The sequence below is a fragment of the Haemaphysalis longicornis genome, unplaced genomic scaffold, assembly GCF_048455015.1.
Source record: "Haemaphysalis longicornis isolate Haplotype H1 unplaced genomic scaffold, Haemaphysalis longicornis Haplotype H1 scaffold_1, whole genome shotgun sequence".
In the NCBI taxonomy this organism is placed as follows: Eukaryota; Metazoa; Arthropoda; class Arachnida; order Ixodida; family Ixodidae; genus Haemaphysalis; species Haemaphysalis longicornis.
Window position 1 is genome coordinate 377,495,561 of NW_027526203.1, and position 20,348 is coordinate 377,515,908.

General features: G+C 45.6%; 1 protein-coding gene across 2 annotated transcripts in view; it reads left to right on the forward strand.

Moving 5' to 3' along the window:
• Window positions 1-14,362, forward strand: part of LOC144155136 (beta-2-syntrophin-like) — a 33,523-nt gene extending 19,161 nt beyond the window's left edge. For both annotated transcript variants that reach the window (XM_077686402.1, XM_077686401.1), the window contains exon 5: window positions 247-14,362. In XM_077686402.1, the coding sequence (XP_077542528.1) occupies window positions 247-339 (93 nt within the window). In that variant the 3' untranslated portion in view covers window positions 340-14,362. The remainder of the gene's footprint in view (window positions 1-246) is intronic.
• Window positions 14,363-20,348: the final 5,986 nt, after the last annotated feature.

The window sequence follows — 20,348 nt, forward strand, 5'->3', positions numbered from 1 at the left end:
TGTATGCTGCGTGGATGCCATGGAAGGCGATGCGCAGGGTGTAATGCAAAAACGTGCTACCATGACTGCAAGAAGGCTGCTGGTGGCAGTTGTTGTTGGCAAACATCTTGCCGCTAAAACAATTGAAGTGGCTCTTGCTTGTTGCATTGATGGGGTTTATTATGAAGGCGACTAGTGTATTAACCTGGCCGAGCCCAGGGTGAGGGCAAGTGGCAGCATTGGTCAGTGGGTGTTGTTCCTCCGCAGGAGCTGGACCTGATGCAGTGCCCCAAGCCATTTGTGTTCACGCTGCACACATTCCTGTCCGCCAAGGTGACTCGCATGGGTCTGGTGGCGTGACAACTAAAGGACCACCACGTCGAAGCAGCTGCGCACCTGGCGCAGCAGTGGCCCATCCTGGGATGCTGAGGCACCCCCCTGCCACCGCCGCCGCAGCAGGCTGCAGCACCATGGCTGGGGCTTAGAATCGGGAAATGATATACGACCGGGTGGGTGGGCTCCTGTGGACGCTGCCTTGCGTGCAAGGAGGCCACCACTGTCAGAGCCGCCTTTCGTGTTCATGCAACTTCTACTCACAGACGCCCCCAGTAACGGGTGCCTGCACTAACAACACTTGTAGGGTAATTTCACTGCTGTGGTGGGGTCGTCCCACGGGCTCCCCACCTGGGGATGCCTGCAGAAAACGCTGCAAACGACCCTTGGGGGCCAGCATTTACATCGTTTGTCAAGTTTCTACCGGGCTGTCCTTGATGAGGCACTGGAGGTGGGAACAGGGCAAGGTTGCTGTTTGAGGCAAAGGTGAGTGTTTGTTGTGCAACTGTCTAATATCTCATGGCAGCATTCCTTCGGGGGACAAAAGTGAAACACTTCACACCCAGTCGGATAGGAGCTTTGTGCAGCTCACGCGTAAATACTGTGAAGAATGTCTAAGAGGCAAAATGGCCGCTCTTTTGGCTTGTTCTTTCTACTGATTTGCCTGTAGCTACCACTAAGAGATTCTCTTGTTGGTAGGGAGGTACGATGTTTCAAAATGCTTGAGACTTGCTGGTCGACTTCCACTTTACTGTTGCCGCATTCCACAAGCGAGTCTTCTGGTTGATGCACTGACAGCACATGAGCTGTTGCATTGCATTGTATGGTTCTTGAGCCCTAGCATTGTGCTGCTTTTAGGTACACACGTTGCATTTCCATCGACTTGAATGTTCTTTTTTTTTACCCTGTTGTTATCACTAGTTCAAGTGCAGCTGTGTCAGAATGCTATAGAAATAGAAAGTTACTTTTTATTTTCATATTAGGTACTTGCAAAAAAATTTGTGACCACTTCTTCCTCAGTAGTATGTTTTATGTAATACCTTATGTCTTCAGAAAGTATCCAGTCATGGTATTGTTCGACCCCTGTTACCTTTACTTTGGGAAAACCAACTAATCTCTGCTCATGCCACAAGTTGACTGGTTTTATGCTGGTAGCCTTTATTGGTGCTTCAGCATACGTTATGTGGTATCCATTTGGTTTTAGGAACGTTAAATTTATGAAATGCTCACAAGGAGGTGCAAGACCCATACTTGTCTATGCAAAGTTACTTCAACCTATAGCCTGGATTTGTTATAGGTTATCACAGAATAAGAAACTACACTTTTTTGTCACCTGTATTTATACAAGACATTCTAACAGAGCTGCACCAACATTTATGTTTGTTCTTTGTCTGTGTTGTTGTTCTGTAGGAAAATCCTGAGCTGAATGCATTAGGTTAAAATACCTGCCAGCAAAGAGGTAATTGCTCCATCAAGGGTGCAACTACATAACCTATAATTTCAGTGAAAGTACAGTTAAATAGCATTTATTCTTGTTTTCAATGTATATGGCATTTTTATGACACTGGCTCTTTTTTGGGTGCCTGCTCATTGACATCGAGCGCACACAGCTTGTCACATCAGCATGCAGTTGTGTGCAGCAGAAAAGATATGTTACGTCTATGGCAAAGGGCAAACAAGTAGGCACAGGAAATAGTTGCTAGGTTCCTAGTTTCATGATTGTTTTACTCTTTGCAAATGTTGCTTCTTGATTGTCAAGAAAGTTGAACAAAGTGTGCGTCTTGTAGCAACGCGTTTGTCCCACAGGAATAAATGAGCACAACAAAGTGGTTCCCAGCAGTTAGGCAGCCCGACGGAAAGGTAGGCCCACCTGTATGGGTAGGCCCTCAGGCAGAGGCACTGTGTAATATATTAATTTCAGAATTTTTACAGTTTGTGCCGCTTTGTGCACTGCGTTCACTGAGTGTCCCATTCAAATAGGTGCAGACGTAGCACTGGAATGTATTGTGTTTACAAGGCAACAGCACAGCTTGGATAACGGCTGCATGACTTAGGCTCTAGTCATCCTCGCACACCTATTGGCAGGCATGATGATTTGTCTACTCATTTCGTGTGGGCAGCTTGAGCTAGGTACTCTGGATATAGGATTTATTTTTACCTACAGATAAGAGCTATAACTGAAACCACCGTTTTTACGGTCATGGCTATAAACTCTGCCCATTTCTTCTACGGTGTGAAGCAGAAATAGCTAAATGTTTTGATACTGTTACAGAAATGCACTCCTTACAAGGTGGCGCTATCGTACAGATGTGTCCTTGTTGTTCTCTGGCGTGTTAATAACTCAGTTTCACTGGCATGTCGGTCACTGGGGGAAGTGCGGGCAGTTCGCTGGACTTTCGAGAATAGTGCTGGCGGCAGCGTGTGCTTCCAGGGTTCTCACAGGCTCACAGGTGCGAGCATGCCACAGGCTGCAGCATCACTACTGGTTGTGAAGTTTTTCTAATACTGAGAAGAAAAAAAAGGATAGCTACTGCACTGAGGAGCAGCACTGCTGCTGCTTTTCACGGAGGCTTTGTTGGTGCCTCCAAAAGGAAGTGGTGTTTGTTTAGCCTTCTCTCGCTGACAGTGCTTTGCAGCTATAACATGTGGAAGTGGTCACCTTGAAAGCGTTTATTTATCATGGGGTTGAGCAATAAGAGGACACACTGCTTGGAGCACTTGTTGGCTTTGCGCTTTTGAACCCAAGGGAGGAGTCTTGTTTATTGTGGCACCCTCCTGTTGCTTCCAAGTCTCCTTTGCCGGCATCGAGGCGGCGCCTGGGCAGAGAGCATGCCGGCAGGCTTGTCTATACCCTGTACAGAGATCACCGCGTTTTCTTTTTTACACTATTATTGCAGCACTTCTCGCTTTCATGTCAAGTTGCTACTGCATTTGTACAACGAAAACGGTTGGGTGGTTAGCAGTCAATGCCAAAGGAGCAACCCTCTGAAGTGAAGTAAACTCACCTTTGGTACACCTGCATGTATTATCCTGACTGGTCTTGCCTGGATCATGAGACCTCTGTAACTAAAAGAAATGCGAACTGTTGTCACTGTTGTTTACACAGCTATGATGTGAATGTTTGTACACAGCGAACGTGAAATAGGCTTAGCAATTCATTGTACTCGCTGTACCTCTGTATGCAAGTTTTCCATTTGTATACACACTACACGAGTGGCAACAAATTGGGGCACTGTGTTCCATTGTGTGCAAGCTGAAAAAGCTTGCATGGCTGTGTGCATTGTTTATAAATGTTTCATTGCGGTTGTTTCCCATGCAGATTGCACATAGAGACTGAAACGGTATTTTACCCGCTGGAAGCAGCTACTGCAGGTGTATCCTACGTCTGTCATTCTATGTGCATCAGCACAGAGGCAGAGTTAGACAATAAGTGCTAAGTGCCCTTATTTGCTTACTCTCAGTGGTTCCTTGACTGTAAGCTGTTATTGAATTGTGTCTGACACTGTGTGAGAGGAGCTGCTTTGCTGGAAGCACAGCTGGACTGCTTTATTTTTGACCAAAGTTTTTTTTAACTAATACTGACAATTTGTTGTAAAACTTGCCTTTGAAAAGGAACAAACAACTTTTCATTAGAGTCTTCAATAAACTTGTGGTGGCTTTTTGTATTCAAAATTGGGAACCCTTAAAGGGGCCCTGAAACACCGTGTGACAAATCAACAGAGCACATTGGGTCCAACAGGCAATTTTCGGAGTGATCTCCTGCAAGGATTTTGCCAAAGCGTGAAGTAATAATGGAGTGACTAAATATCAGAAGAGTGCTATGAGGCCTGTTATGCCCCAAAGCTAGGCAGAACATATCATCTTCTGGCATTCATTCCATTTTTGAGAGGAGTCGGACGCCAGAGGCCATGGCTAGTTGTCTCAGCTCATAAATTTTTTAATTCCTGAGGCAGGTTGCGTAGTCTGCAATTTTAAATTCCTGAAAACTGTTTACTAGACGTGGTGACTTGCTGCGCATGGCACTTGAATGGCCTATGCACAGCAAGTGGCCAACGGTCTCACAAGCAGTGTCACTGTTGATTCTCAGCACTCACCAGGATGTGCCAGTTGACACACGTGGAGGGCCACATGCGGGAAGGGAGCCAATTATATGCACAGAAATGCCATGGCTGATAGTCAGTCATCATACTCCAGATTAAACCAGTTGCCAAATATCCATAGAACACATAGCGCACAAATGGCACTGTGATTGGCATTTTGTTTTTGAGCTTATGGAGGGTACAGCCACCAGACCAGGCCGAATAAAACAGCCATTCCGAATAAAACAGAGTACGAATAAAACAGAACCGAATAAAACAGTCCAAGTTGACAAGAACTGGTTTTCATTCTGTTGCAAAATAACCAGGCTAGTGATGTTGCTGACATTTGTTTTTTGGAAACATGAATGCAAAATATGACCGTTTTATTGATAGAACCAGCCTTTGGTTACTCACTGTTCAGCCTTAAAGATGTTTTCACCAAAAAAGAGAAGAACGATAGAAAAACTTTCAATTTCTTGCTACTTGACATCACCAGTGAAGCAATGGGGGAAGTAGTGAAAACGCAATTACCAGTGTGTTGGCTTTAAAATTCAAGTATGTTACTGTTCAAGTGGTATGGTCAAATGAAACTAGAAGCATGGTTTTTGGTGTTGGCGTAGGTCAGCAGGCCCCCATTGCATAAACATGGCATCATGAGCAGCGGCCAAGAAAGTGGCTGGTGCATTGCCACTGCTTCGTCTGTTTTCCTTATTATCTAGCTTAATTTTCTAAAGTTTGCAATGAAGGTGGCATTGGTGTTGAGACAAAGCAGTCTTTCGAATAAACCAAATTTTTATGCTGTCTTCACTGTCCCCTAAGGGAAGACTCTAATCTTCAATCCAAAACATTGCCAGTCAGTTCTGAATATTTGCTGTATTTGAATGCATATATAGCTGCTTCGAGCATTCAAGCCAGGCAGTTGTAATTATTTTTGCAAGTATGAAATATTGTATAGCTTTTTTAACCAAAATTTTAGTGTTCCCATACTTAATACTTCATATGATTATACTTTACAGTGGGAACTCCAAAATTACTGCTGCGGTATAGTTTTGCCACCTGGTCCTTCTAAAGTGCAAAGGCGTTTACTAGTATTCGGTGGGTAGACCAATGACGCCGAGTTCAAGGGATGGAATAACAGGTTGCATGGCTTGAAAATATATTTCAGGGCCCCTTTATCTGATTGGACCAGAGCGGTTTTACTTCATAATACAGTTGCCTCCAGCTTTGTGCATATTGTGAGGGAGTGACTAGCTTTGTTATTGATGTCAATTATTTTTATGAAACACCAGTTGCTCGTTAATCTTTCCATCAAGGTGAGCTAAGCCCTTCTTGATGGTTTACTATAAGTAACTCGTTTGTGCATGCATCATGCTTGTAGTACTGTTTCTGGGCTGAAATTGTAAAGAGCTAGCCTATTGAAAGGCTAATTGTATTTTTTGTGTGGGCTTTGTTCCTTTTAAGATGAGCTGAGCTTAACATATCAATTGTTACTGCACTGAATTGACTCGTGCCTCAAGAAAAAAAGAAATGTCACTGCAATATCTTATTTGATTGTCATTCTCTGTTTATTAAAATGGTACATAAAAAGAATATTGTGTAAACTGTCACCCTGTAACATGTGACCCTTTTGTTACTAATATCACTTTCATGGAAGCTACAAAGGCGTGCAGATAACTGTGTGTAGATACTTAGACAAGTGTTGCCTTAAAAAGGGTAAATTCTCAATTGGGTACGTCATCAGCCTAGAAATTCACGTAATTGCTAGATGTTTGTGTAATTTACTCGCATAGGATTGAAGTTGTGATGTGTATGCAATATTCAGTAAAGTGCTGTTACTAATTACGCACGTGATTTCCCTATCATGCAAAGTGTGTTCAGTGTCATGTGCATGCCCAGCTATAGCAGGCTGGGCCCGAGTGGAACTTAATCAAAATATTGCGGGGTGGCCTATCAGTGTCATTGTCAAACTGTTGCGTCGAAGGGCTGTAGGCAAACATTATGCGTTTTGTTTTTTGTGTGGTAGTTTCATTCTATATTTGAAATGGGTAAAGTTAAAAATCTTGGGTGCCTTAGGTAAATGAATGCACAGTTTTTGAGGGGCTTTTGGAAAAAAAGAAAAATTTTGCATTGTGACCCGACAGTTACTGCAAGCACTGGTGCTAGAAAACATTGACTGATTCGTTCTCAGCCTGGGTACAGATAACTGCTGGGTGCCACGCCAGCCATTTTCGAGTGTGTTTAGTCGACAAAGCATTGCTGCCCTGATCTTCTGACAAAGGCGCACAATTTCGTTGTTTCAACTGTGTTTACTACTTCACCAACATTATCAATGAAACATTCATCCCAGTGTAAGCATTAAATGTTCTGCAGGATGGTAATACGTACGAATTTCTTTCTATTTAAATGGTAGCTGATTGTCTGACCTTCCCGTAGGTATTTTTTTCTATTCCAATGGTAGCTGATTGGCTGAAGTGCTATGAATGAAAGCCTGGATGCGAATATTTTAGGCGAATGCTCTGCAGGTTTATGGTGACTAGTGCAGCCACAAAGAAATAGTTACGGCAGATTAGTTGGCAGGGAGCATTCTTCTGAAGAAGGAAGCAATCCAATGGGGCAAAATATGTTAGACACAAGCCCATGCACATCGTCTGTTTTTAAGTGCTCAATACTGCCGTCTACGTATGTCAAATATTATGCAACTTTCGACATGTTTTTGCTTTCTATATATGAAGACATTCTGCTCCACCTTTGAACTATGGGACACTTCCAAGTAACTCTGCCATTTGCTTCTCAAGTGAGCTGCACTAGTCCCTTGCTGTAGGTCTCTGCATTCAAAGTTGCTGGTGATGGGAACAAGCAGGATACTGGCTGGCCATGACCAGTCGCGGGCTTGCACAGGCACTGTGAAGCACCTGTGTGAGGCAACAGCTCAGTGCTACCAGTGCGGCACTTGTGCACGGAAGCAATGCAAGGAAATCTGCACGTGGTGCCATTCATTTGAGCTGCCTATTGAAGACACCTTTGCTTTGTGTAAGCTTTCTGACCCCTTGGTGCACTCTAGCTGCCCCTTGTTCGGCCTGATTTGTTGTGTGGCGACATTGTCATCTGCCCACCTGTATTAGCATTTGAATGCAATGGTGTCAGTTGCTTTGGGGTCAACAATGCAGCGGAATAAATTCTGGCAATCTGCATTGTATTATGCATGCCTGCAGTATGTAATGAAGCATGTAACTATTAAAGCTGTTTAGTAGTTTTAATTTGTTTGATACCTGTATGTTGGCCTATTTGTGCAATGTTTTTTGTTTCCATTGGCAGTCAGGTTTTTCACATTGAGTCACTGGAGTAGCCCCGGACACCAGGGGCAGAATTTTGAGTTTTGTCCTTTTCATGTCCATTTCAAGGCAGGGTATCAATTTGTGCATGTCATTGGTCAGAGCCCTCACAGATTCAACTATATCACAATTGGGATGGACTTGAAATGGACATTTTGTAATGGACACAACTCAGAATTCTGCCCCAGCTGCAGGCATCATTGACGCATCCGTCAGTTGCCAGTTGTCAGTGCTTCCATGCTGCTTCGACGTGCCATCTCCTGTTCTTGAGGAGTGTCGGAAAGATTACAAAAAATGCCTGCCTCGCATGCACCGGAATAATATCAGAGTGGTGCCATAAAAAGCTTCTCAGAAGGAAGTGTCTTGTGCTGGGGCAACAATTGCCCCTCCACTGTGGTTGCAACTTGGCCTAGATGGTGCATCATTTCAGGGAACAAGACAGTGCTTTGTTTGTCTCACTTTGCCGGTCTTGTCATTGAAGCCCTGTTCTGTTTCTTGAAATGGGCCCCTAATTATGGGTTCTTGCAATTGTCAGTGCATCTGTTTCTGAGCGATGCAAGACTTATTGAATAAAAACAGCAGCTTAGATTAGTCCACATACTTTAATTAGAGTGGACCAGTAGACTGGCAGAATATTTGTGTAGCCCGCTACATCAAACGTGAGCAAGAAGCATGCAAGCGGCAAGACATCAGCAATGTGCCCATATCTTCTGTGGCTGTGTCCTTGGCACTGGCACTGACTGTGCCATCATGGTAAACTGAAATACAAGAAGCCATTGCTGATGCCAGAACAGACTATGCCTTGACCAGCACTGTTCAAATTTGGTTACTGTCTACCTTGCTGGTACTTTGCGGTGCACTCCAATTCATTTCTGCAGTGCAATGAAACCAAGAAGGAACGTTTTCAGCTTAGTTCAGCTTTACTAAGTGCTAAAAAAGATGTGTCCCTCCCTACAAAAGTGTCCAAATATGTTGCGAATGGGCAAAATACATTGCTATAATTGTACGCATTCAAAGATGTGAGTGTGGATCATGCATGCACTTACCCCTTCTTCCATAAGCTTGACAAATTAATTGCTCTAATGGATGCACAAAAAGATGATGGTTAGCTCTGACTACACAGCAGCTATAGCTTGGCTGATCTGGCTCAAATGCCTTTACAACGTCTCAAAAGGGCACTTATTATTCGAGTTCTTTTGCATGATGCCGGTAAACCTATGTGGGGGGTATCTGGTAGGGTCAATTTTTCAACCTGTGCATGAATTTTCAGCGCTCACCGTTCCCCTCTAGCAACTCGAGCAGGACAAACTACATTGGAATGGCACGCTAAAGTACTGTTGGGATCGATCTTGCGTACATGGCCATAAAGACTGCTGCCAAGCCATGACATTTCATTGCGCCTCTTCAAAAAAGCTTGTAGGGGCTGGAGGGGACGGAGAAGACAATTTGTGATTGCGAATGCTGCACACACAAAGAATTGTTTGCAATGTGATGTTGCTGCCATGATCTTTCCTTCGAACGTTAAAAAGGCAGTATGTCTTGTGAAATGACACATAACCGCTCTGCAGGATTTATTGGAAGAAACAGCCACAGTGCTTTTCAGAGGATTTTAGAGGGGTATCTTTGTTACTGACCTTTAGTTGAGTGCCATTTGTCTTCTGCGAAACGTCTATGAACGTATTGGTGATGATACCGGCAAGTGCACCGAGACGGAGTTGTGTGTATGTCTTGAAATTGTATTCAAGTTGGTAGCTTTCTCCGGTATGGTTGAGGGAGGGAGGAAGAGAAGAGTAGTGGTGATTGCTTTAGCCAGAGATGGTCCCTCAGTGCCCAAGTAAAACAGAAGCTGGCCACTCGGCCGCTTATGTACCCCTGCGGTAACACTGTACTTTATTTGTGCTCTCCTCGTACTGAGGGGATAAGTGGCTTGCCCTGTGGGTTCCACTGGAGAGCATGCACGACCTATGCATGCTGGTGGTTGTGTGTGGCTAGAAGTGGCTCAGTGACGGGCAGCCTGCCTGAGACGGAAGGGCAGCTCTTTTGTGGTTGCCTCACCGGCCGGCCACGTGTTGTCCGCCAATGCTTCACTGGGGGAAGAGCTTATCACAACACAGACTGATACGCATGTTTAGGATTTCTTGTTCACTTGATGCCTGTTTACGCCACGGCTACATTGATATTGTGAAGTGTACTTTATGCAAAATGTGTTTGGTCGTGGGCACGAAAAACGTGGCCTTCTGTTTCCATGTCAAAGTGAAAAAAAAAAAAAAAAGCAAAGGTAAAATAGTGTGTTTTAGGACTATTGTAATGTGCTGTGTGACCTCCCTAAAAAAAGTGTGGGCATTTGTGCCCAGAGCGCTGAGCCTGCCCCTTTACGAGCACTTGGCAGCTTGCATCTGTAGTGACACACCTAAAGGCTGTGCTCGGTGAACTACTACCACTTATTTTGCTTTTAAAATGTAAGGAGAAAGGCTTGGAAACATTTGATAACGCAAGGTTCTGTGTTTTTTCAGTGCTGCCTGTAGCAAATCACTTCCAATTTGTTGTGCATGCCCTGGTTTGGTATAAGAGAGGAATTTGCCAGCAATAAAATCAGACGATAGAAAGCTCTTTGTTAAAGGGACCCCGAAAAGCTTTGTGAAGGTGGCAATCAAATGCATTGAGGTGGTAGAACACATAACGGGGGATTTTTGAGCCAAGTGTGAGCCCCATACGTTGTATACAGATAATTTGTAAACAATTTTTGAAGATCGCCTTTCTCAGCCGATGAGCGCGACGCCGCAGCGAGCCGACCGCGGCTGACGCAACGGCGACCGCGGGTGACGCAACGGTGATCGCTGCTGACGCAACGGCGAAGGCGCCCCCTGATTCGCCCAATCGCCGGCAAGGTCGGCCGCCGGCGGCGTCACTGCCATTGGCTTCCGGCTGCTCTTCCTCCTTCCTGCGCGATCCCGAGGCAAAGGCGGCAAAGGCGGGTCCGCAGTGATTGACGCGAGCCTAGGCGCAGGAATGTAGCTAGCTGCTTTGAAGGAGGCAGAGAGGGAGGAGGAGTCGATCGGCAAGTGGAGAGAGGTGACTTTAATTGCTTCTGGCGCAGCTAATACTGAATGTAGATCAATAATTCCAACGGCATTGAATCGCTATATTGGTGCTACGTGACAATACAGGCATTTTGTAACTTTTACAGAAGGCTTTTCTGGGTCCCTTTAAGAGGCAGCAGGTTTTGTATGGATGAATAATACCAAGAGAGAAGGTGAGGGGATGGATAAGAAGCTGGTATGCTATTTCAAAATACAAACTTCTTCTATTCCTGTGTAGAAAATGAGCATGACATCCAGAATATTCTCCGAGACGAATGTTCCACATGCATCACTGGCGTTCGTGCTGCTGACATATGCTGCATCAGTTCTCAGTTTGAGGCCAATTCGCTATGATTTTCCCTACTCGTGGAACAATTGTCCCTAAACACCTTGTGCTTATGTGCAGGGCCAGCCATGTGTGTGCAAGAAACTTTTTGAGGAGACTGATGCTTGATCAGACTAGCATTGGGGAGCAGTGGTGTGTCTGCCCCCAAATTTCCAAGATGCTTCATCTGTTGCCAAAATATCAAAAGAGTGGTATATTAGAAAACTGTAAAGCTCAATGATGATTTTTAGGTGTGTTTTTTTTTTTTTTCCCTCTAATCTACCCTTGGTAGTTTCGACTTAAGAACAATGAACATGCCATCACTTTTTGACTCATGCTCTGGATGCTGTTTAAGTTATCTTTTGCCTCCCTATTGTCTATGTACTAGTAAAATGTACATGCTTAGTGTAAAAATGCACCGATTTACCACATTGCTGAAACGAGCAATCTAGCAGTAAATGCACTTTTGCTTGCTTGTGTCGCCGAGTGAGGTGCAAGTTATGCACGCGCATGGTTGGGACCTCTCAAGGTTACGTGTGTCTCGTGAAGCTGAAAACGTTAGCTAGTTAGCACATGTTGCGATCATTGTGAGCACCAGCTGCACACTTTGTGGCAACTGTGAGCCAGCTACAGGGCTTCAGAGGGTGCATAGGCACCGTGAAAATGTGTGCGATGATTTCGTCTGTCCTGTCTTGCATTTATGTGTACATAATGCATGCAGGCATTTAAAATGGATGGTCCAGCAAATTCTGAACTGGTTTGAAACAAGACAGGTTGGACTCTAAACATTGTTTGGTTCAATTGAGGACCATGAAGACAACGTACGACTTTGCTTTATTTGAAAGATTTGGCAGCCACATACTTCATGACATTTTTATTCAATGGGAAGCATCGCTGCCATTACTAAGAAATTAGTGTTTGAAGGGTTGGATTTCAAACGATCCACTTACTTTGCTGTAATACCGTGGCAAAGGCCCGTGGCCTACTTCGGGGAGCAGCCAAAAAAAGGCAGTCAGTAGACTGACTTGACACTGTCATGGATGGAATTGGGCACAAAAACAGGGAATGAAGAGGCATACCCACGAAACTGCATTGTGTGTGTGTGCCTCTAGTCCCTGTTTTTGTGCATAGCCATAAATAAAAACCATTTGCAACTGGCCCAGCATTCTGAGGTAATAACCCTATGCCACGTAATGTGTTTGCTGTTGTTCTTGCTTTGGGAGGTGGAAGTGACTACAGTTGGACAATATGAGCTCACCTGAACCATCGGTGCCTTCTGAGAAGGTAGCAGGCGCAATTTTGTGGTTATTCAAAAAGTGCCACACTACTGTGGGAGCCACTGAAGAGGTGGTGTGGCACCACTGCCACTTGATAAGCCACTCATAGCGTTAGCCTCTGATTCATGTCCGTTTCTTCAATGTTGCTGCACTGTAACCGTTTGTTGTCATTACTTTTTTTTTTTTTTTTTTTTTTGAGCAGTGAATTCATTTGCAAGTCAACCGAGCTGTGTCAATATTCGGTTTGTTTGGTCAGCAGCAGCCAGTCACGCAAATTAGGCTTGTAGCATCACCAGTTTGGTGTGGGAAAGCAGATGGTGAGTTGCCACCGTTTCTCCTGTTTTTCTCGTGTGACAGTTTGCATTAATATCGACATGAGTGTTATTCCGGCAAGGCACTCTTTTGATTGGGATGAGGTTGTACGTTGTCTTCAAGGTCCTTTTAAAGCCACCACCATAGCTTCAGTTGATTTCACTCTTTGTCTGGCGTTAAATGTGTCTAGTGTCTACTTCGTGCTTCCAGCATTGCTTAGAATACTGCAGCTGTCATGGATGGAATATTCTAGAAATGGCAATATTAACACTAAAATGCAGTCAAGTGGCTGCCAGCCTCAAAGTAGCTCAACCTTGACCAATGACACTGTCCTTGTGGCTGCCAACTCCCCTAAAATGATGTCTGTTCACTGGCTAATGATGGGGCGATGTAAATTTATTTGTTCCTTGTGTATGCAGGGTCCTGCCTATAAGTTGCACCAATCCTTAAGCTAGCACAATTTATTTTGCCTACATCAACAACAGCAGTTTTGTGTCCGTGATGCTTGCTCACACAGAGCAATATTTTTTCCCCGTGATCAATGGAATTGTTCTAGTTAACTGGATATTTTGAACTGGGGGAGGCAACTGAATTCTTTTTCCACCTGTGCAGTTGTGGGTCATCGAAACAAAACCCAACGCTGCAGTTTTATGAAGGATTTCAATGCACGAAATTGTGTCTACTGTAAGGAAGTCCGACGAGACTGGGAAAAGCCTAGAATTGAGGTTTTAAGCACATTGTTAACGATTGTGGAGGCTGCACCTAGTAATGTGGGCTGTGCATGAGCAGCCCGTAAGACGGGCAGTGCACCATCTTATTCTTTTCAAATGATTCACATTTTTAGCTACAGTAGGCCGACCTTTTTTTTTCTTCTTGGCTAGTACTGCCTAACCATTTGTCTTCATTTTATAACTGTGGCTCTTTGTCTAGTCTGTATTGCTTCTTTAACAAGGTTGATGCCCACCTCTTCCAGAGTGCAATGTTCTGACTGAGCGTTCATTTGCGGGTCACCCAGCATGTTTTGTTGGCAGTGAAAAAAAAAAAAAAAATTTTTCCTCTTATAAACTGTGATGAGAATCACCCAATTAGGTATCTTCTTTGGCACTCTGTAGCATTGTAAACGGACAAACAATTCACCACTGATAAAATCATCTGCACTATGTCCACCAAAAGTCTGTGACTGAAAGAAGACTGTTTCATTCAAAAACTTGTGTTTGGTTCAAAACCCCTATTTTTGGTTCATGTTATGTGGGCCAGCACTGCTGAAAGCTTTTCACCGAGTCTGTGTTTGCAGGAAGGTCCTCTCTCTCCACCCCCCTCTGCTTCCCGTTATTATGCACTACACGTGACCTTGCTGAGCACATGCGCTGCTGTCGGGTCCTCTTGTGCCCTGCTGTGAGGATGTGGGGACGAGCGACACAGTTTTCTAGAATCACTGGACGTTTACATTTTCCTGCCCTCTGTTCTGAGAAGAGTGATGAGCACCGTATGGTATTTTGCCAGCAGCTTTGTTACGAGGGTAACTGTGTAAATGTAAGGCCACAATGTGTGGCTGAGAAACCATTATGTCAAATCCCATATGTATGTACGCGCCCTGGGCGACCTTCCTATATTTTATAATAAACAGAGAAGCATTTGTTACAAACTTTGCGTGTGTGCGTGCATCATTTGTGATCAGGCCCAGTAAAGTACTTTCTTTAAAGGGGTCCTGAAATGCCTTCCGCCGATGCATGGATGTACATGTAACCAAATAAAGCAATGTATTAGCAATCTCCTCCTGCAAGAATTTTGTTAAAGCGATGAGTATTAGCTGAGAAATCGTAAATCAAAAACCGCGCATTATCGTCGCGCCGTATTTCCTCCTCCTTTCAACTGTTTCTTCGCTGTTGGCCTCCCCTCCCATGATGCTCCGCTCCTCAGCGGTGACGAACTTCCGCTATTGCGCTCCCACAGACTGCCGTCTGCTACGGGCCAGCTCTTTCGGCTTTTTCATCTTTGTTGACCCCATGGACACTCCTCTAAAGGCTGGAAAAGTGAACGAAGGACCTGGCCGCATGTGTGCGGCCTGGCCTTGCCCTTTCGCGGTGTACGTAGCTGCCGTTGGTATCGGCGGCGAATTCGCAGCCGCGCGGGGAGAATCGTGCGCTCGTTCCCTTTGGTGCACCGCGCACTGTTTATCCAAAAAGCGCGGTCTCAGATGTGACCCCGCTGGTGCCGGGTGTTATTTTGCGGCGGTTGTAATTCCTACTACCGGCGGCATGTGAAAAAGGACATTTTAAACCGACACAAAACCCGTGCACAAAACGCGCCGGATTGGATCGCTTTATCAGCGGCGATGAACGGGAAGGCGCAGAGCAAACCAACGCCGCACTCGATCAGCGAGAACCCGTGTTCTGACAAGCTGCACCCATGTGTTGCATTCAACACTGACGGGAAAGCGTATGTTTGCACTTGTTTGGATAGTCGTAAAATGACCAAACACTCCGGCACTCCGATAGCAGATGAGCCGGCGAGACATTTCGGAAAACATTTGACAGATGGCGCCGTATGCATTAGTGTGTCGCTACGCAAAACTGATTAGACGCTCTACCGCTCTACTAAAACTCCCCTCGCAGTGTTTACGTAGCGGGATGCAAAAATTTAGCGTTTAGCGTATGCAAAGGCCACAAACGCTGTACTAAAACTCTATTAGCAGCAAAATAGCGTGCGTATGTGAGGCCGCTTGCGTTTACAAAGCTGCACGCCGAGCGCGTACGTTTCAAACCTAGTGACATCGTTTAAATACACTGGCAAGCACAGTGTAACGTAGTCAGATATAAACCGTATGCTCAGGCGATAAGCAAGAGCTTGTTTTATGTGATTGCGCATAAAGGCCCGTTCGCACTTGCGACGAAAGCGAGTGAAAGCGGCAGGAATTCCGTCGCTTTGTCGCGCGACGATCGTTTTTGTCGAATGGTCGGGACAAATTTTCGTCGCGCGACAGAATTTCCGTCGCATTCGCTCGCTTTCGTCGCAAGCGGGAATGGAAAGTTCTGCCGCTGCCGTCTGCGCCGCAGCTCGGAGGTAACCGCGCGATCTGCTCGGGCCGAACGAACGCGACACACTCCCGCACGGCAGCGCCCCAAGCTGCAGCCGGCCGCGTACATCGCTCCCGGCGCCCGCCTGGAGCCCGCCCTCGGCACACTAGCCAGTATATTTCAGGCACTATAATGGAGGACATATTTTTTGCTTCCGATTAACGTAGTTCTTTGCCCCTGTGTTTTTACATACGTGAAGTGGTTAGCACGTCGTCCTCACGCAGCTCTGTATCGTCGTAGCATCGCTGATTGTCCGAACGAAGCTTGCAGCTAAACCAATGCAGTGACCGAAGCTGTGTGTGTGTGTGCATCGCCTCCTGTGTGTTGTGGACGCGTTCGTTTCGCGATGAAATGCGACATTGTACTTCTGCGGGTGGATAGTGCTTTCCATGGTCTGGATTATCTTTCTCGAACGACGTACGACTCAACCTCGCATGGGGTATGTGTAGTGTGCCTGGCTAAAAGCCTTCTCGCTTGCGCGCCAGAGTTGTGACTTGCTGTTCGTCCACGCAAACCGGGTGTGAGGTGAGTGCCGAATTTACGACGGGCAGGAGGAGGCAACCCATCGTCTGTCAATCGCGGTTCAGACTTGCAACGCATGTTGTGACATTGCGTTCGTTCGAAACACATCTCTGGATTGTTTTGAAGTTGAATAAAATGTACGCGTCAAACCCTGGCATTCGGCTCAGGGCGTTCTCTGCGATTGCACCAAATAAGTGTCACGGGGCTTTCTTTATGGTGCGTACTCATGTAACATAAAATCCATGTCGTGCTATGGCCGTGTTGCATTCAATACAAACGGTTAAGCGTTTGTTTACACTTGTTTCGTTTGTCGTAAAATGTCCAACACTCCGGCACTCCGCTGGCAGATCAGCGGGCGAGCCGATGCGGAGCAGACGACTCATCTCTTTGCCGGAAGTGCGTGAAAAAGCCGCCCAATAGCAGGATGTCTAGCTCATGACGAACATATGGGAATCGATGATGTAGACATGTGAAGATGGCGGCGTCCAAAAACACGAAGGGAAGGGTGAGAAAAAAGCGACAAACTTTGCAACAAAAGTGTGAGCTTTCCGCTGCGCGTAAAAGAGTAATACTTGGCACAGATGATGTTGACGACCCTATCTAACGATTGCGCTAGTTCATTTAGTGTGCTCAAAATGCCTTTCAGGGCCCCTTTAATGCTGTGGTGAAGATGAGACATAGTAAACTGTCATTGTACCGAAATTGTCAAGACCAGAAAAAAGATCTCTGTATCGATGCAAGTGGTGAGACCTTGAAAACTATAAAAGTCTTGTGAGCGCACTAAATCACTCCTGCCATCTTAAAAGCATGCACTTCAGCCAGATGATGTCTGTGACTGCCATAAGCAATATTCTTATTTATAGGGGTTGCTAAAATGTTCTTGGCCTGAACGACGACGACATAGTGTAAAGTTATGACTACTCCACATATTCATTTTAAAGTTCAGTTGACTTGGCACTTTGGTCCCGCAGTTTTTTTGACCTCTCAAGAAAGGAAGAATATCCAAGTCTGAACACTTTCTTCCTTCCTTTTTTTATATGCTTTGAAATAAAACATCGTCTGAAGGAGCACGATCTGGCGAGTACAGTGAATGACCAATACATTGAAAGCCCGTATTGGTCCAAAACTGAGTTGTTCTGCAGGCATAGGGAGCAGATGCGTTGTCCCGCAAAAAAAAAAAAAAAAACTTTTTTTTTTTTTAAGGTCACCTTCATAAAGCACCAACTGTCTGACCCTTCTAGTGGTAGTTTGTGGTCAGAATAAAGAGGCACTACTAGCCACCTTACTACTACTACCTGAACCGACCTGAACTGCCCAATGACCTTCCCAGCTGGGCACTGAACTTCTTTGGCCTCTAAAAGCCCAAGTGCCGCTATTACATTAACTGTTGCTTGGTCTCTGGATCAAAGTGATGCATCCAAGTTTCATTAAAGGAGCCATGAAGAGAAAACAAAAGTTTGTTTTATTCGAAAGATTAGGTGTTTCATAGTACCCCAAGCGCTTTCCCGGAAGCAAATGATGCTTTATTCACTGATAAATAAGGCAATTTAAGCCAAAATTTTAAATCTCCCGCTAAAATTGAACATTCCGTGACGTGTACAATGGCGTCATAGAGCCGGTCCATGAAACAGATACTTAGTATGTCGACTCCATATAGCACCCACACGCGGGAGTCGATCGAGACGGCGGCCATTTTAAAAATACTAGTAAAACCTAGTGCACCCGCAGCCCTAGTCATGGAATCGCCTGATCCGGAGAACAAAACTCTCGCCGAGGAGCTCGGGCTTGCATTTAACAACCTCACACCACAATAACGCTCAATGCTTCTAAGTGCACGAGCGGCAAGAGTTGTGGGATACGCGGTGGACGGGAAAGCGACCATTCCGCGATAGCCACAACAGACGAACGCCCAGCCGTCGGCACCGCTGCCTCGTCAGCCCCGTCGCGACGGACGAATATAGACTGGTACGTATGTGCCGTATTTTGATTACGGTTAATAATAGTTCAATTTCAGTAGCAGTATCACTTATGCCAGTTGGCCGGTGTCGTGTATGGAAAGCCGTTCGCGCGAGCTCTCTGCTTCGACCAGAAAGATACGAGCGTCAATGCGCGGTGTTTACGGCATTTTTTTCCCCAAGGTCAGAGCGATTTGACGAAGTCGGCAACGAGCGCCAGCATGTTCCAGGAGTGAGCTAACGTAAGGGTCCCTGCCGTAACTGAACAAACTGAAGTTTTCAGTGGTTGTAAACTGGAAACGAGCTCGTAACGACAGCAGCAAACCAACACCATTCGAAACTTACGCGACGACTGGCACTATCTCGTCGCTTCTTGCTGTTCCTTACTCCCCTCGTTTCTATTTTTACCTTTGCTGGTTGGCGATATGACGGCCAACCTCCTGTGAAGGGATTACGATACGAAGCAAGGTCGCGGCTGTGCGTGCTGGAACGGTTCGTTGGCCCCGAAGAGCCTCGAACCCGAAAATTCGTCTGCGCGACGGCGAGATGTCGAGCTCGGCCAGCGCGCTAGTTTCGTACGCATTGGCGCACACGCTTGCGAGTTCGTTCGGACCTTCAACCGTTTACTCCACCGTTCTTCGTCATAAAAAGAATGTGCAGTATGTTTCACGGGCATTTAGCTCGCTATGCAAGCTGTAAGCCCTGCCTAACATGCGTTTGCTTTTGCCGGCCTCCGCCAATCGCAGAGCTTAGCCCATGTGACGGCATAGGTTTTGTTGCGGGAAATGAGCTGGTGGGTCGCATGACCATTCCCGTTTTTCCTAATTATGTAGCTTATTTGAGCGAAGTTTGCGTTATAAGTGGTGTCGTTATGGTTCTAACGAGGCAATCTTTCGAATGAACCAAACTTGTGTTTTCTCTTCATGGCTCCTTTAATAGCATCAAGTTGTTCCAGGCCAGTGTTGCTTGGTAGTTAATAGGCCGCAAAATTGGCCTGTACCATTCTGCCTTATCTGCATGCAGGCATGTTTGTGTTCACTTGGAGAAGGTGTCTACGCATGACCAACCCTTATGAATTGCAAATATAACACATTCCCTGCATGCTCAGGGCCTTGAAATTCCTTTATCTGGTATCAGCCGATCTGCTGGAATTAGGTCACGTTGTGGTCAACAATTTCAGGAGTGTACGCTTCTGAAGGCAGGGGCGTCGGAACAGGGGGGGGGGGAGCCTTTGAGCTGGGGGAGCGGTTTTACAGAAGGGGTAGCACGGCTCCCCCACTCAAGGGGCACTGCTCAGCCCCAGACGGCTCCGTAAAGATTAGGGTTATTTGCAGAAGGCAAAATGCTTATAAAGGGGCCACGCACAGACAAAATACAAGTTTGCTTAATTCGAAAGATTTGCTGTTTTATATGCCCCTGCACTTGTCTGGCACCAAACAATGCTTTATTCACCGAGAAATTAATCGAGTTAAGTTAAAATTTTGGTTATCCTGCCAAATCGCGTTTTTTGTGACGTCTGCAATGACATGGACAGGTCTTCAAGTGAACGTTATTTTGCTGTTTAGTCTGCAGCGGACTGCCGAATGCCTTATTTACCATCAGCCCTCCTAGATGGCACCACTGTCCAGTGATGCCAACCCTAGGGATTTATCCCTAGATCTAGGGGTTTTTTGTCTCTTTTAAAGATTTGGCGTCTTTTTGTGAAATCTAGGGATTTTTTTAGAGTCTGTTGAAATGAAACGCTATGCAGCTTAGTGACTGGTGTTGCTGAGTAACCACGCGTTTTCAACAATAAGTGACTGCAAAGAATGTAATTTTTTGCTAATTTCTATTTTTCATTTCTAACTTTCCTTCGCTATTTCTATTTTTTTCATTTAAAACAGCATTGGTGTTGTGCAAGCCGAGAGAGGGCGACTGTGGTTCTGTAACGCGAGGTTCTCGCAATAACAACCTCTGAGGTGTGCTGTCGAAGAAACTTGTCCGAACTTGTCTTCGCAAGTGAAGTGCAACTGTGGAAACTCTGAGGTGTGCTGTACACTCGAAGGAACTTTTCCGAACTTGTCTTCACGAGTGACTA